Source organism: Scatophagus argus, chromosome 13 (genome assembly GCF_020382885.2).
Source record: "Scatophagus argus isolate fScaArg1 chromosome 13, fScaArg1.pri, whole genome shotgun sequence".
Lineage (NCBI taxonomy): Eukaryota > Metazoa > Chordata > Actinopteri > Scatophagidae > Scatophagus > Scatophagus argus.
Genome location: NC_058505.1, coordinates 14,304,782 through 14,319,870, shown reverse-complemented (window position 1 = coordinate 14,319,870; position 15,089 = coordinate 14,304,782). Strand labels below are relative to the sequence as shown.

Genomic DNA, 15,089 nt, shown 5'->3' with positions numbered 1-15,089 from the left:
AAAGAATGAATGATATTAAAAGAGAGTATGGATACCCAGTTTTGACTGATGGTGGAACATCTGCAGTAACAAATGAGAAGAAGGCAGAAATGCTGGTTCAAACTTTTATTAAAATATACAGTTCAAATAATCTTAGTGAAGAGGGCAAGAGAGGCAGAGAGACCACCATATTAGAGAATGAGGAGATAATTCAACAAGGAGATAAAAGTAACGAGGTCATTAACGTTCCATTCGTAAAGGCAGAGTTAAATCGCGCTTTTAGAAAATTTAAGATGTCAGCACCAGGAAATGATCAAATTTGCTAAATAATGATAAGCAATCTTAGTGAGTCATCTAAAGATACTTTATTAGAACGTTCTAACAAGGTTTGGGAAGGTGGAAAACTGCCAGTAAGCAAACCAGGCAAAGACTGCACAAATCCAGGAAATTATAGGCCGATTGCCTTGACATCTAACGTTTGCAAACGTATGGACAAAATGATAAACAAACAATTAACTTATTTTATTGAAAGCATATTGTATTTGTCTGTCTTGTCAGCGTTATGTCTACAGCATGCAGTCAAAAAGCTCAGGTTAATAAGAAAAGTGGGACGGATGTTTCTCTTTCTGCAGACGATGGGACTATTTGACATGGAAGAAATTCAGGTTTTCTTGTAAAAAAAAGATGCAAGAGGCATTTAACAAGGTTGAAGAATGGTCCTATAGATGGAGTTTTAAATTCTCTGTTGATGAAACTAAAACAATGATCTTTACAAGAAGAAGAAGAAGTAATGATGGAAATTAAAATTTTATAACCACGAGATTGACAGAGTAAAGCAGTTCAAGTTTTTGGGAATATGGGCATCTGCCAGCACTACCACCCTGGATTCTTCCCAATGCAACAGCAGGTTTCACCATATTAGAGAGAAACAACAAGGACAAGTGCTTTATTTGCAGATATTTTGATCGACATTCAACAATCACTGTACAGAATTCAAATGATGGGATTAATAATGATTTTTTTCAATGGGTACCGGCTCACTTTTGGTGTGAAAGCGAATGAAAGAACAGATAAGGCAGCTAAGGAATCTACAAAGCATAAAAACATAGAATTAACAGTAACTTATAGTAAAACTGAAGTAAAGAGCATAAAGAATAAAATGAAGGAAAGATGACAAAAACAATAGAAAGAAGAGAGGAAAGGACAGCGTTTTTATAGAATTCAAAAGAAAGTGGGAGAAGTAAGGAGTGCAGGGAGATATAAAGGATATAAACGGGTAATGTCAAGACTTAGTGTGGGACATACTGGCCTATGTAATAGTCCAATGTAAGAACTGTGAGACAGAAAGAATAAAGTTAATCAAAAGTCTTAGGGAAGTAAACGTTCATTTTGACCCCATACACCATACCAATTGGTGGCGGTAATGCACCATAACGCAACCGCATAACAAAACCGCCAATAAACGTAAAAGAAGAAGAAGAAGAAGATGTAGAAGAAGAAGAAGAAGAGTTTCTTTGGTTCTCTGGGTTCCCTGGGTGCAACCAACCATAACCACAACAATTCGTAAGGCGTCATGTGACTCTCGCGCCACGTGACCACCAATAAAAAATGGCAGCCCACTGTTCTGCCGGACTTGCCACAAGATCAGGTACTGAGACCTTGTTCATACTCTAGCATGCAGCGGCTGGTCGGACTGTCCAGCGGCTGGACCGTCTGTCTCCATAAAGACAAATGATTTATTTTAACTAACAGATTAAAACACGACAGCAGCTCTGATATTCTGTGAGTACTGGGACGATGTTTTGTATGGCTAACTTATTGTAACATGGGGTTCGTTTGTGGGCTGATTTGACATCCAGCAATGGCGGTTCTGCGTCGCTTTGTTATATCCATATCATGTACATATGTCTATTTTCGAGGTCATATATAAAGATGGTGGCTTATTCACATACATGACGCGGTGAGAAGATTTGAAAAGCCTCTAACTGTAATGCAGTCGAGTACAGCAACACTACTGACAGTGAAGGTGGAGCAGCTGTGTGACATTACACAAGTCTACCTAATAAAGTGGCCACTGAGAGTAAGCTGCTTACGTGCCCAGTTCCCGGTGCACACGGCAGACTGCAGCAGCTTTGTTACTTGCCCAGACGCAAACCAGCATGCATACGCACAGATAATAAACACTGATTGACTGCAGATTTTTTTCCTAATTAATAAAAGGCCCCTCTACAAGACAGGATCACAAAGCTACTATAAGGCAGGACCTGCTTTAGCTGTTATTACACTTTCTTGGTGCAGATTCCCAAATAAATGTGCAATTAATCAAATTGCCATAACATTTGCACAATTGGTAATTCAGCCTTGGGCTCATTGGAGCTGCAGTCATATCTCTTGGCTTTATATTTTGATATTTATAGTGTTTATATTTGCCAGGTTTTCAGTTAATGATAGATATACATTTTTGGTTTGGTTGTGCCAAAGGGGCTTTTTATTATGCATCTGGCTCGAAACTGTCCACACAAAAATTAGCATCAGCATTAACATTTGATGGTTATACCACAAACTGCTCAATATTATCTTTAGTGTAAGATAACAGCGCTGGCCATAAAAAGATACAATTAAGCAAAGCAAAGCAGCCTTTTTTTCCCTCTTTTTTTAAATTTTGTGTGCCTATACTGAATAGTTGTTTGGGCACCAGACATGAACTGGGAACGCTGCAATTGCATGGTGCAAGTGTCTTAAACCTCTGGGCCACCAGGGCACCCCAAGTCATTACAAATTTCATGAGGTGCTCATCAGCTACAGATGGACATTACTACTGAGCCACCACATGTGGATACTGCAAAAGCCCCACACTGGTGCTAAATTCAGGATTTACTGAAACCCAGTAATAATCACGTAGTAAGCTGATAGATACTGCTAGTAACCCTTGGTCCCCTCATCCAGATTCTGATCTTGATGGCAGCTTGGGCATCACTATGGATACAGATTAAAACAAAACACACATTGTTGCAAAAGTGACTAAAACTAGAGTAGTTCTGAAGGGGAATCCCAGCCATAAACATCTAAACATGAGAATTTCTTTTCTAGTATTTAATATTCTGAGACAGAGCTCTCTTCTTTAGTTGTGTGGCTTTCTTTTTGTCCAGGACTCGGTGGTTTTCTGCAGAGAGTTTGTAGTCAGAGAAGCCGCTGTCCTGCCACAGCCCTTCTGTGTCAGCAACATCGGAACTTCTTCTGGAGGAAGTGGAAAAGTTCTCACAATGTAGTTCGGCCAGCTGCTGTTAGGCCTGCCTATGAAGTGCCCAAGGTACAGTAACATACGTCCCCTTCATGCCATAGTTCTAAGAAGTTGTCTCATGGGAAAAGGTCAAAAGGTAGAAGTTTAATCTTTTAAGTTTAATCTTCTTACTTACTTTTCTTACATTTATCTTTCTATCTCCAAATAATTACAACAACAATATGACCCACCCTTCGCATCATGTCTTTCCTTTCCTCTCTGACTGTAGCACATTGTTCGGCCTGAGTATGTAAGCAATAAACTGGTCCCAGAATGGCCAGACTACATAGAAATCAAAGATCAAGAGCAGATCGAAGGCCTTACCAGAGCATGTCAGCTCGCCAGGCATGTACTGCTGCTAGCTGGACGCAGTCTGAAGGTAAGAGCCTACACATAACATGTAATGGTCTCTGTTTATGTGTTGTGAAAAACAACCAAAACACCTTAACAACTTTGACCTGTGGCTTCCAGGTTGGCATGACAACAGATGAAATAGACTTCATTGTGCACCAGGAGACAATCAAGCACAATGCATACCCATCCCCTCTCGGATACGGGGGTTTCCCCAAGTCTGTCTGTACCTCTGTGAACAATGTGGTCTGTCATGGCATCCCTGACAGGTAAATGGGCCATACATTTATGACATATAGATCAGACCGAGCTAATGTCACTTCTTATGGGAGCGGTGATGCTGGGCTTTGTACAAAGCATAGATGGAGTGCTAAAAGCAATCTTTGTGTGCATATAATGACACCTGGTGTCCACAACAGAAACTGCATTTTATTATTCTTCGGAAACAAATCTAATTTTATTTTCCTAATAATTTACAAGCCATATAAATCGAGATGTCCTAATGTCAAAATAATGTTGAGACGACTAATTCAGATTAACAAAGAAACCTCACTGCACTGTTTTCATGATGTTCAATATAATAGTATCTTAATTTTCTCTTTGCCCTCATTTCCTTCTGAAGTGAGATGTTACTGATGAGGAAAATAAACACAGAGTCACTGATAAATGTTAAACTCAAAAGTAAAACACATTTAAAAAATGAGGTATAATGAGGATGTCCAGTATTAATTAGTAGTGTCCGTGGACCTGTATTATGTATGTGCACCTCTGTATGCACCATTCATTTTTTTTTACATTCCTGTTGTCCTGCAGTCGACAGCTTCAAAATGGAGATATCATTAACATCGATGTCACTGTGAGTTGATGCCCAGTCACACAGAAACATACTAAAAAAACATGATCATTCACAACACTGCTGCCGTCACTGACCGCTGCCTGTTCGCCATAGGTGTATCTGGATGGTTACCACGGTGACACCTCAGAAACCTTCTTGATTGGTGAGGTGGATGAGGTAGGACGGCGATTGGTAGAAACCGCCAGGTATTGTCGAGATGAGGCCATCGCTGCCTGCATGCCGGGTGCAAAGCTCTGTGTTATAGGAAACACTATCAGGTACATGTGCACACAGTATATACACACAGTGAATGGTGTACCATATTGTCACACAGTATACACACAGTGAATGGTGTACCATATTGTCACACAGTATACACACAGTGAATGGTGTACCATATTGTCACATTCATTTTCAACTTATATTTTTTGCAATGCCGGCAGTGAAATCGCCCATGCCAGTGGCTTCCAAGTGTGTCCTTATTTCATTGGACATGGAATAGGCTCCCACTTTCACTGCCATCCTGAGATCTGGCACCACGGTTAGTTTGGGTCTGTGGTCGTGTCAAAAATACTTTCTGTGGGACTTCATTGGCTCCTTATAGTTAAGTCTTCTTTAGTTTGAGGCAGGAATATTGACCCATGTTGCCAAACGTTGTTGTTAACAAAGAAATTGTCTTAATTTTCAGCTAATGACAATGGCATGACCATGGATGAAGGGATGGCGTTCACAATAGGTCAGCTGTATTTTACAGTTTTTGCTTGCACATGAAGGTGTCATTGTGTTAGGATGTGGGCCTGATAATGTCTGCTGATTTGTAGAGCCCATACTGATGGAGGGGTCTGTAGACTTCAGAATACTGAAGGACAAGTGGACAGCCGTGTCTGCAGATGATAAAAGGTAGGCGGCTTTGTGTTTGTAGCTGTTATGTTACCAAAACACTTTTCCCTCGACTAAATGATTTCCCAGCTGCCATCATTCGAGTGCAGAAAAGATCTTAAAAGGCCATAAACCACAAACTGTTTAATATTGTTGTTTGTGTGAGGATTTTAACTAAGTGGGATACAATCTGTTAATTGTAGAGCTTTACATATGCTAGTAGGTCTACTTTGAAACTTTGGAGAGAGCTAGGCTAGCTAGTTTCCCACTGCTGCTGGTCTTTACGCTAAGCCAAGCCCCAGTTCCATACTTACACACAGACATACGAGTGGCATCTATTTTGTCATCTGTCACTCAGAATTCTCAGAAAGAGTTTAACTATTCCTTTGAAATATTACATGTGCATTGTTAATTTTTTGTTTTTCAAAATTGACATCCCTGCAGGTCGGCTCAGTTTGAACACACGGTGGTCATCACATCTGACGGCGTGGATATTCTTACCAAACTGCCAGAAGAGAGCAGTCTGTGACCCGAGGGGACCCAGCTGCTGACCTGCAGGAATCTCTTAACATCAAATAGGATCTAAACTACCTTTTGTGATAATAAAACAGTTTACAGAACTTGAATGGTGATTTGGTGTGAGGAGCAGTGCAGTGACTTTCAGACTTACCACCACTGTGACACACTAAAATTTTCCGATTATTTAATCAAATCACAAAATGTTTACATTTTAAAACATACATTTTATCTATTTATTTGACTGTTCAATTCAATTTTCTGTAATATTTATCTTTTCACCATTGTCTAAAGGTTGTTTCAAAGCCTTCTCTATGCTGTTTTAGACTCTATTCTAGTCTAAAATAATATCTGATCACAAAAACTAATATTGATGTAATTTAAGAGTGCGGTCCCCTTTATGTCTTTAACCTCTCAAATTCACGTATGTTACAGAGGACATTCATGTGCTCAAGATGTTTTGTGCACCCTTGTGAATCATGAAATCCAAACTGCACATTTGATATTGTGTTAATGAACTCAGTGAGAATCTGTCTCTTCTAAGTAACATACTGTACAGCCACTAGATGGCAGCACACACTGTAATAAATTGTAAAGTAAGCTAAATAGACAAATGTATTTGGGCACCTGACCATTACACCAACAGGGACTTCAATGACATTGTATTCTAAATACACAGACAGCTTTGCAGCTATAACAGTCTCCACTCTTCTGTGGAGGATTTCCGCAAGAAGTGTTTCTGTGTGAATTTTTGCTCATTCATACAGTAGAGCATGGTGAGTTCAGGCACTGACTGATGGGCTCACAGTCTCTGTTCCAGTTCATCCCAAAGGTGTTTGATGGGGTTGAGGTCAGGACTCTGTGTGGGCCAGTCAAGTGCTTCCACACCAAACTCATTCAACCATGTCTTTATGGACTTTGCTTTGTGCACTGGGGCTCAGTCATGTTGGAATAGAAAAGGACCTTCCCCAAACTGTTGCAAAGTTGGAAGCATAGCATTGTCCAAAATGCCTTGGTATGCTGAAGCATTGAGATTTCCCTTCACTGGAAGTAATAAATAATAAATAATAATCAATAGTCTGGATGTGTCTGGATACTTTTGTCCACGTAGTGTCTGCTGAGGCCAGTAGAGACTGACCAACACGACAATGTATCACCAGGCTTGGTTTCCTTGGTATGAAAAATGGATTGAATATGTTGAAGAAAAAAAATCTGACAACAATTTTGTAAATTCCAAACAAAGCAGCATTTATTAATGTTATTTTTACAGGTTGGTTTGATAAAGGAAATAACAAAAAAAAAATCAAATATCTTAAGAGGCCCTTTTTCTGTCCATTTAATCTATTTTTTTATAGTTTATAGTTTTTTATAGGAACACTTGCACAATTTTTCTGACTTTTCTCGTTAGAGGTTTGTTAAACTGTGTAGTGTTCAGGGTGTGAGTGATTAAAAGCTTCCTCCACAAGCGTCTGTCCGTAACAATACTTACTCAACGATACTTAAAACAACCATAACTGAGTATTGTAAAGCGAAGATGCTTCAGACAAAAAAAAATGAAAACAGGATGAAAAATTGGATTATAGCCCAATGGGTGTGTTTTCATTTCCTGCCGATGTACTCTTGAATATGTGTGTGTGTGTGTTTTTCTGTGCTCATGCCAGTGCCAGTCTGTGGGGTGGGGCAGGAAAGATTAGACAAATAAGGTGGATTTGCTAATCAGCAGACTGGTCATGTCTAGCCGGGAAATGATTCACATATCATAATTTGATGTTATGTAAGGCACAGTGTAATAAGGATTACACATTTATTCAGCTTTAATAAAAATCATGATATAAAATAAAAAAAAAAAAACTTGTACTGACGTGTACTTCATTTGTTGAAGAAATGCAGTACACTCAATTTGATTTTAGGGCAGGGTGTGTGTGAGTGTGGCTGAAGGAGTGTGAGTTTAGTGTGATTCATAACAGGAGTCACATAAGCAATTCCTAATGGCCTCCCACCAGCACATGGTTCATTCATTTTAGAACATCTGAAGATATAAGGCAAGGTTTGAAAAGGCACAGAGCCTAAAGTAGATATTGGGGGAGTGGAGGTGGGTAGGAGGTTAGGACTGAAGGAGGAGCAGGGAGTGGCAGGGCGTTGTGTTGGACTGTGATCACGAACTCTCTCGCCTGCCTCTCATTCTTTTCCTGCGTGTTGGGACTCATTCCTGCTCTCTGTTCTCTCACTCTGCAGACCTACTGTGAATCCTCTTTTATGTCAAGGATCCTCCTCAGTATTCAGTCCTTATATAACACAACACATCCAGTGTTTCAAAAATGCCTCTATCACTTAGGATTGGAGCCTTTTGTACTGTTATTGTTATATTTTTGTTCCTGCTTTGCTGTTAAAGACTATTCCATGGGTGAAAGGTTCGGCCATGAGCCCTGAGAAAATGTCTGTGTCCATTTATAACTTTTTTTTTTTCGTTTTAACATTTAAGCTATTTTTTTCCACCATCTATGCTTACAATATCAATATAGCCTGATCCTAACCAGATTTGGTCTAAATGACAAGAATGACTTTCTATACTGTACTGTGTGAGGGTTTCTCTGTCCTCCCATGATTTTGCCGCACGATTCTTGTATGCATCCCTGATGTGACATACATTCCCACAATTCAAATGCATTGACTGAAATCCGTGTAAAAACCATTCTGCCTGACACACAAAACACCAGCAAGGGCAATTATTCAATACCAAATTTCCCAGACCACATAATAATTTACACCTATTACAAAAAAATTCAAAATGTTATATAAATACATGTTAGGTCCTCTTTGTGCTGTCAAAACAGCTCTGACCAGTCAGGGGAAGGGAACACAGCACCTCTGGGGGTATTTTGTGGTCACCGGCATCAGAATGGATCCAGAATGGATCCTTTGGGTCCTGTACATTGAGGGTGGGGCCTCCACGTGGGAGGGAGGTGTCAAAAAATACCCACATGCAAAATTTGCAAAGCTCATCCTTGTTCAAAACCCAGTATTTCCCAGCATTATTTAGGCCGTCTGCAGGCCGTGATATATCACACTCAGCTGGCATCTCACTGAGGAGCGCCACAGGAATTCTGGGTTTCTTTGCTGAAATTGTGGGCACTGACAAAGTGAGGTATCATCTTCAGACCTGTGAAGGCAGATCTCTCTGACACATGCACAGATGGTATGTGTTGATTTTGAGAGTAACAAGCTCTGTAGGAGGGGGGGGGCTGAGTCAAAGCACCTGAAGGCCAAGCAAAAGCGGCTGAGTTTGTCTCTAAGCGTGAAACATGCTCTGTGCCAGGACATGTAGCTACAGGGTGATGCTGAATGAGTAAAACGCCTTTGGGGTCTCCACAGTGACAGGATTTCTCCATTCTGAGCGGAAGTGTTGGAAACAACAGAAAAGTTACTTTGGTTCCCTACAGTCAACACGCCATTTCTCAGGAATTGTGTTGTGAAAGCAGTTCGTAGCTGGCAAATTGATGTAGCTACACCTTTATTGTGAGTGAGCGAGTGTTGCTTGCTGTGTCTCTGGTTACGCAGTCATGCTGTTATTTGGCATCTTTGTTATTTGCTTTCAGTCTCATTGCTTTTATTTGTTGTAAGATAAGATAAGATAAGATATTTAAAATTTTGCCTCCTCATGACCACGGTGGTGCAGTGGTTAGCACTGTCGCCTCATAGCAAGAGGGTTCCAGGTTCGAATCCCGGTCTGGGCCCTTCTTTGTGGAGTTTGCATGTTCTCCCTGTGCCTGCGTGGGTTTTCTCCGGGTACTCCGGCTTCCTCCCACAATACCAAAAACATGCACATTAGGTTAATTGGCTACTCTAAATTGCCCCTAGGTGTGAGTGTGAGAGTGTGTGGTTGTCTGTCTTTGTGTGTTGGCCCTGCGATTGACTGGCGACCAGTCCAGGGTGTACCCCGCCTCTCGCCCGTAGTCAGATGGGATAGGCTCCAGCTCCCCCGCGACCCTGACGGATAAGCGGTATAGAAAATGGATGGATGGATGGATGCCTCCTCATGACACTTTTTGTATTTGCCAAAATGTGTGACTATAACAAGACTACAAATATACTAGCAGCTCTCCTAACATCAGCATCTAAGCCCATGTTTCATGCTATCATATATTTCAGTTTGAACTGGGGAACCTGACTGACTGACCATCCGACATTGTCATCCCTAGGGTCACAGTGCTAGCATGGCTAAAAATAAATGTGATCTCATGCAGTATGGGATTATGAGTGCACAAAGACACTAGATTCATTTTTTCAAACAAACAGCGAGGTATCAAGAGTCACCTAGAACAGACTAACCACTGTTAATCCTTAAACTATGAAATTAAACACATTTATATGGATGCCATTTAATGAACACATGAGCACACATTTAAATGAGTCACATCGACTACAAGTGTGTCATAAGCATGAGTTAATTTGCAGGAATGCATTTGTTTGTGTGGGTGTATGTGTGTGGTAAAAGAAGGCGGCTGTACGACTGGTACAGGGAGGGTTCCCACTTGACTGACACTTATAAGATGTCAAACTTTCTCTTCTGACCTCTTGGCACTTTCCTTGCGAGGAATGTTTTTTTTTTTGTCTTTTTAACAGTGGAAATATTTTGGGAGGAGTGATCTGGTACTCCCAGACCACAGTTAAGCAATCCAAGCTATCCAAGCAACCTGGTGTGCAGAGTTGACTCGTGGGTGTATCTGTTAGGCTTTTATGTGTCGCTTTGACACCTTTCCTGTGTCTAACAACCAAAGCAGACCGCCAAAATAAGAGCAGGGGTGCAGTGTGTGTGCATGTGTGGATGGTATGCGTTGCTTGTGGCTTCTTGTGTTGTCTTCTGAGAATCACACACACACACATGCACACACACACACACACACACACACACACACACACACACACACACACACACACTGGACCTCACTGCCCTGCACAATGGCCTCTCTCATTGTATTGAGGCGAGAGAAAAACCGGTTATGCAGCTCAGAGCAATATCCTTTTAGCTCTCTCTTGCTGTGTGTGTGTGTGTTGGGGGGGGGGGGGGGGGGGGGGGGGGGTTGGGTGGGATCAGATGAGCTTGAAAGGAGAAGTGTTTTATTACTTTGTTCCTCAGAAAAAAATCCTACACGTTTTCTCCGATCTGTATCAAAGTCTCACCCAGACAAAGACTGAGAAGGAGCCCACAAGGTGCCAGTAATACTGATATCCCCGTCACTTATACACAGTGGAGGGACAATACTGTCATATGATATATTTGATATTTGTATCAGAGCATCCTGTCTTGATGAGAGGACAGAGAGGTAGATGAGTGACAGACATCACATTTAGATTTCCTGCTTTGACTGTGCTCCTTCCTCCAGATCACAGACATTTTCAACAATTGCACCTGAACTGTGTGTGTGTCTGTGTGTGTGTGTGTGAATGTAAACAAAAACAGGGGGAAGGAAGTTCTCTCCTGGTGCCAAAAGGAATAGAGAAATTCTAAAACAATCCTCAGTTTGAAAGACCCTGATAGAGTCCCCACAGAGCCTTTAAAACAACTCAGTATTTATGTGTTTGTGTGTGAGCATGTGTGTGTGTGAATCAACAATTAGTTCTACCCAATAATGTATAGCTCTCTCTGGCTGCCAAAGAAAGACATTCATTATGGTGTAAACTCTTTTGTTGTGCTGACAGCTTTGGGGTAGGAACAGTTTGGATGCACTGGTGTGTGTGTGTGTGTGAGTGTGTGAGTGAGTGTGTGCATTCCTTCCAATGGAGCTACAGTATAGTTGAAGAGGTAGATTTACTGCAAGGACCTTTTGAACTCATCGTGTTTGTCATCACATCATTAAGAGGATTTTTCACAGCATATTTTCATCATATATAGTTTAGATATATATCATGAAAATATGATATATAGTTTAGATAATTTACACGAGATTCACTCTATTATTTCATGACACAACAAAATATTTTTTTTTATTTTGCCAGATACAGTATACTTGAATATTTTTTGAAGTATCACACTGAATACAAGTAAAAACATATGTAATATGATAAACTACCCTTAACTTAAATTACATTGAATTAACAAGCCCAAGAGTCTACAGCCATCCAATCAGCTCTGTGAGGCCGCATGTGCTTTGAGTTCAATGCTAAGGTCATCACTATAGCATGCTGATGTTTTGCAAGTATAGTGTTTATCATGTTCACCATGCTAGTTCAGTGTCTTTGCATGCTAACATGCTACATCAGACTAAACACAAACTAGTGTGCAGTTGAAGCTGTTTGGGAATGGGATTAGTTTTGCAGGTATTTGTTAATGGCCAATAAATGTGAAATGTTGTCCTGATGGTGGTGCTAGACGGAAAGTTACGGATCACCAGAACTGTTTCACAACTCATCCTGAAGGGTTGTGAATAACTGAATTGAACTTCATGACAATTCTTCTAGTAGTTCATCTAGTAGGAGGACATTTTACTCAACGCCATAAATAACAATCTCATGGTGCCACTAGAAGAAAATTCAGAGGATCACCTAAGTCAGCAGGATTCATCCTCTGGGGACCATGAATATCTGCACAAAGCCCATCCACTAGTTGTTGAGATTTGAAGTCTGGACATGTGATAACTAATTGTGAGTTTTATTTTTCACTCATTCATTCACTAACATTTCACACTGTTTCAGCCAATTCTTGTTTTTAATGTTCCAGCTGCTACACCCACACAGCACGTTCACGCTTTAAGTGTTTGTCGTAGAGCCACTTTGCTGGAGCATTTTGGACTGTCTTTGTGAAAGAGTGCAGAGACTGAAATTTACTGCACAGATTCTTATCAAGTCCAGGGATTGTGCCCTCATCTTATGTTTTTACTGTCTGGTCAACATGGCATCTTTCACAGTATGTGTCATCAGATATACTTCATGACTGTACTATTGTCATAGAAAGACACGGTTATGTGTGGTGGGAGCTGTAATCTGATTTCAGTGTTGCAGATGTTTTAATGTGTTTTTTAACATGCAAAAGCTAAATTAAACGTTGAAGACAGAAGATGCAAAATGCTTGCAAGGCTTCTTCACTGCATAGATACATATTATCTTAAAAACAGCAACTAGAAACCACAACCTGAATCTGTCAGGAGAAAAGTTTGCACCTCCTCAGGTTAGATAACATGTTTGAATCACACCTGCCCCCACCAGCACTGGGAACCCCTCCCACAACTACTGCCATCTCATATTACATCCTCTGATCAGAGCTGGGACACACATACACACACACTCATTGAAGAAGGAAATGTACTGAGGGGGGGTTAGAATTGTCCCGAGGGTGTTACAGCACCACTGGACAAGAGAAGACATCAATTACTCCTTATTGATTGTAATCAATACACTCATCAACGAGGATAAAGGATCTGTTACAGCCTGCCTATGTGTTTGTGTGTGTGTGTGTGTGTGTGTGTATGTCTTTATGTTTTAACCATGAGTATAAATTTTACTAAGGAATAGGATCAATACTGTGAATGGGGGATACGTCACAGGGGAATGTAAATTAGACATTTGTCCCCACAATGTCACTTGACTGCTAACTGATAGCCTTGCTTTCTTTCTGCTTGACAGTACATTACACACACAGCCTCCTCACCACAGTTTATATGTTCTCCATGTCAGCAACACGTGAGCTTTTATCACCATAAAGAACAGTTCTTCTGAATATTAAGAAAATTAGACCAGGAAATATCTTTGTTTGGTTAATGTTATTTCAACATGATGTATAATTTCCTCTTAAACGTATAGATTGACAATTTGGGAATCTAGTTTCCTTTCTTGAGTCAACAGTAAATATGAAGCTACAGCCAGCAGCAGGTTAGCTTAGAATGAAAACTGGAAACAGGATAAAACAGCTAGTCTGGCTCTGTCCAAAGGTAAAATTTAACATTTAAAGCTTAATATTTATTTTGTTATATCTCTACCTGTTTGATCCATGCAAAATGTAAAATATAAAAACATTCTGGCAGGTGGATATTTCTTATCTTTGGACAGAACAGAGTAAGCTTTCCTCATTTCCAGTTTTTTATGCTAGAATACCAGACAGACAGGACAGTGATATCACTCCTGGCGAGAAATCAAATGTATTTCCCAAAATGCCAAACTATTCCTTTAAGGCATGCTACCGTACACCACGTACAATCAAACCCAGCCAGGCGGCTGTAAGTTGAGAAGCGCTGGCTCGGCTCTCGTTAATCTTCTGTCTGCCCTCTGTTGTGGTGGATTTTCAGCTGAAAAAATGTTCAATCAATCGATCTGATCTGAATGAGAACGAGCCATGAATTAGTTCTGAGATGATCAACATATTCCCAGACTCACATTATCAACAGTACCCAGGGAAAGTGCATTAATGTGCTGCAGCTGTGAAAAAGCTTGGGTAAGGAGTTCAATATGATTGTGAAACTTATGCTGCATGTGTGTGTGTGTGTGTGTGTGTGTGTGTCTGTGCATTTATCAGTATCCCAAGGCTATGTGTTTCTACAGTGTCATAAAATCACACACCCCACCACTTAACTCATCGTGCCACACCCTGAGATGAGTGTGCATTTGCTTTCCTTTAGTGTACCTGGAGCTGCAGTCTCAAGAACAAATATAGGGCTGTGGCTCTGACAAGTCTGAGCACTGAACATATGACGTGTGTGTGTGTGTGTGTGTGTGTGTGTGTGTGTGTGAGAGAGAGAGAGAAAGAGAGAGAGAGAGGGAACATTGCTTTCACTGTGATTTCGCTAATTTAGCACCCAAGCCAAGTTTTTTTTTCTCCAGTGCTGTCGTAATACTGAGCATGCTGTACATGGAGCATACACACATGACTCGGTTGTTAATTGTAGGTAGAGATAATTAAAATAATATGCACAGTGCACGCAAGATTTTATCTGGAAATCTTCTGAGTATTTTGTTGAGCAAAATCATGGATTAAAAATGAACTCCTTAAAATAAACAGTAGTACTATGTATGTAACTAATAATTAATTATGGTTGTGTGCTGGTGAGCTACTGTGTCAATAATAAAGTTATTAGGAAGGCAATTCAGAGCGTCATATCCAACTGATTTCTTGAGATATGTTCATTTAATAGTCTTCTCTCATATATCTTATCAAAATTTATTAAATCTTCTATCTAATCTTGTTTAGTCAGGAGTCAGGAAATGTTTCTTTACTTGTCATTATTCATAGTTAGTTCTTGATACGGAGGGTTTTGTGTG

General features: G+C 40.4%; 1 protein-coding gene across 1 annotated transcript; it reads left to right on the top strand.

The window, feature by feature from the left end:
• The first annotated feature begins 1,473 nt into the window (after positions 1–1,473).
• Positions 1,474–5,944, top strand: metap1d (methionyl aminopeptidase type 1D (mitochondrial)). The gene is made up of 10 exons (XM_046409417.1): positions 1,474–1,627; positions 3,129–3,289; positions 3,489–3,638; positions 3,731–3,879; positions 4,424–4,466; positions 4,560–4,723; positions 4,889–4,986; positions 5,134–5,181; positions 5,267–5,345; positions 5,769–5,944. Exons 1-10 carry the CDS (start codon positions 1,588–1,590, stop codon positions 5,851–5,853), a joined length of 1,017 nt encoding a protein of 338 aa, XP_046265373.1. The 5' UTR covers positions 1,474–1,587; the 3' UTR covers positions 5,854–5,944.
• Positions 5,945–15,089: the final 9,145 nt, after the last annotated feature.

Bases quoted from the DNA above. Each gene is read 5' to 3' on its own strand.
- metap1d (XM_046409417.1), top strand. From the start codon at position 1,588: ATGGCAGCCCACTGTTCTGCCGGACTTGCCACAAGATCAG. The intron at 3,639-3,730 runs GTAAGAGCCTAC...TGTGGCTTCCAG, and splicing joins TAGCTGGACGCAGTCTGAAG to GTTGGCATGACAACAGATGA. The intron at 5,182-5,266 runs GTCAGCTGTATT...GCTGATTTGTAG, and splicing joins AGGGATGGCGTTCACAATAG to AGCCCATACTGATGGAGGGG.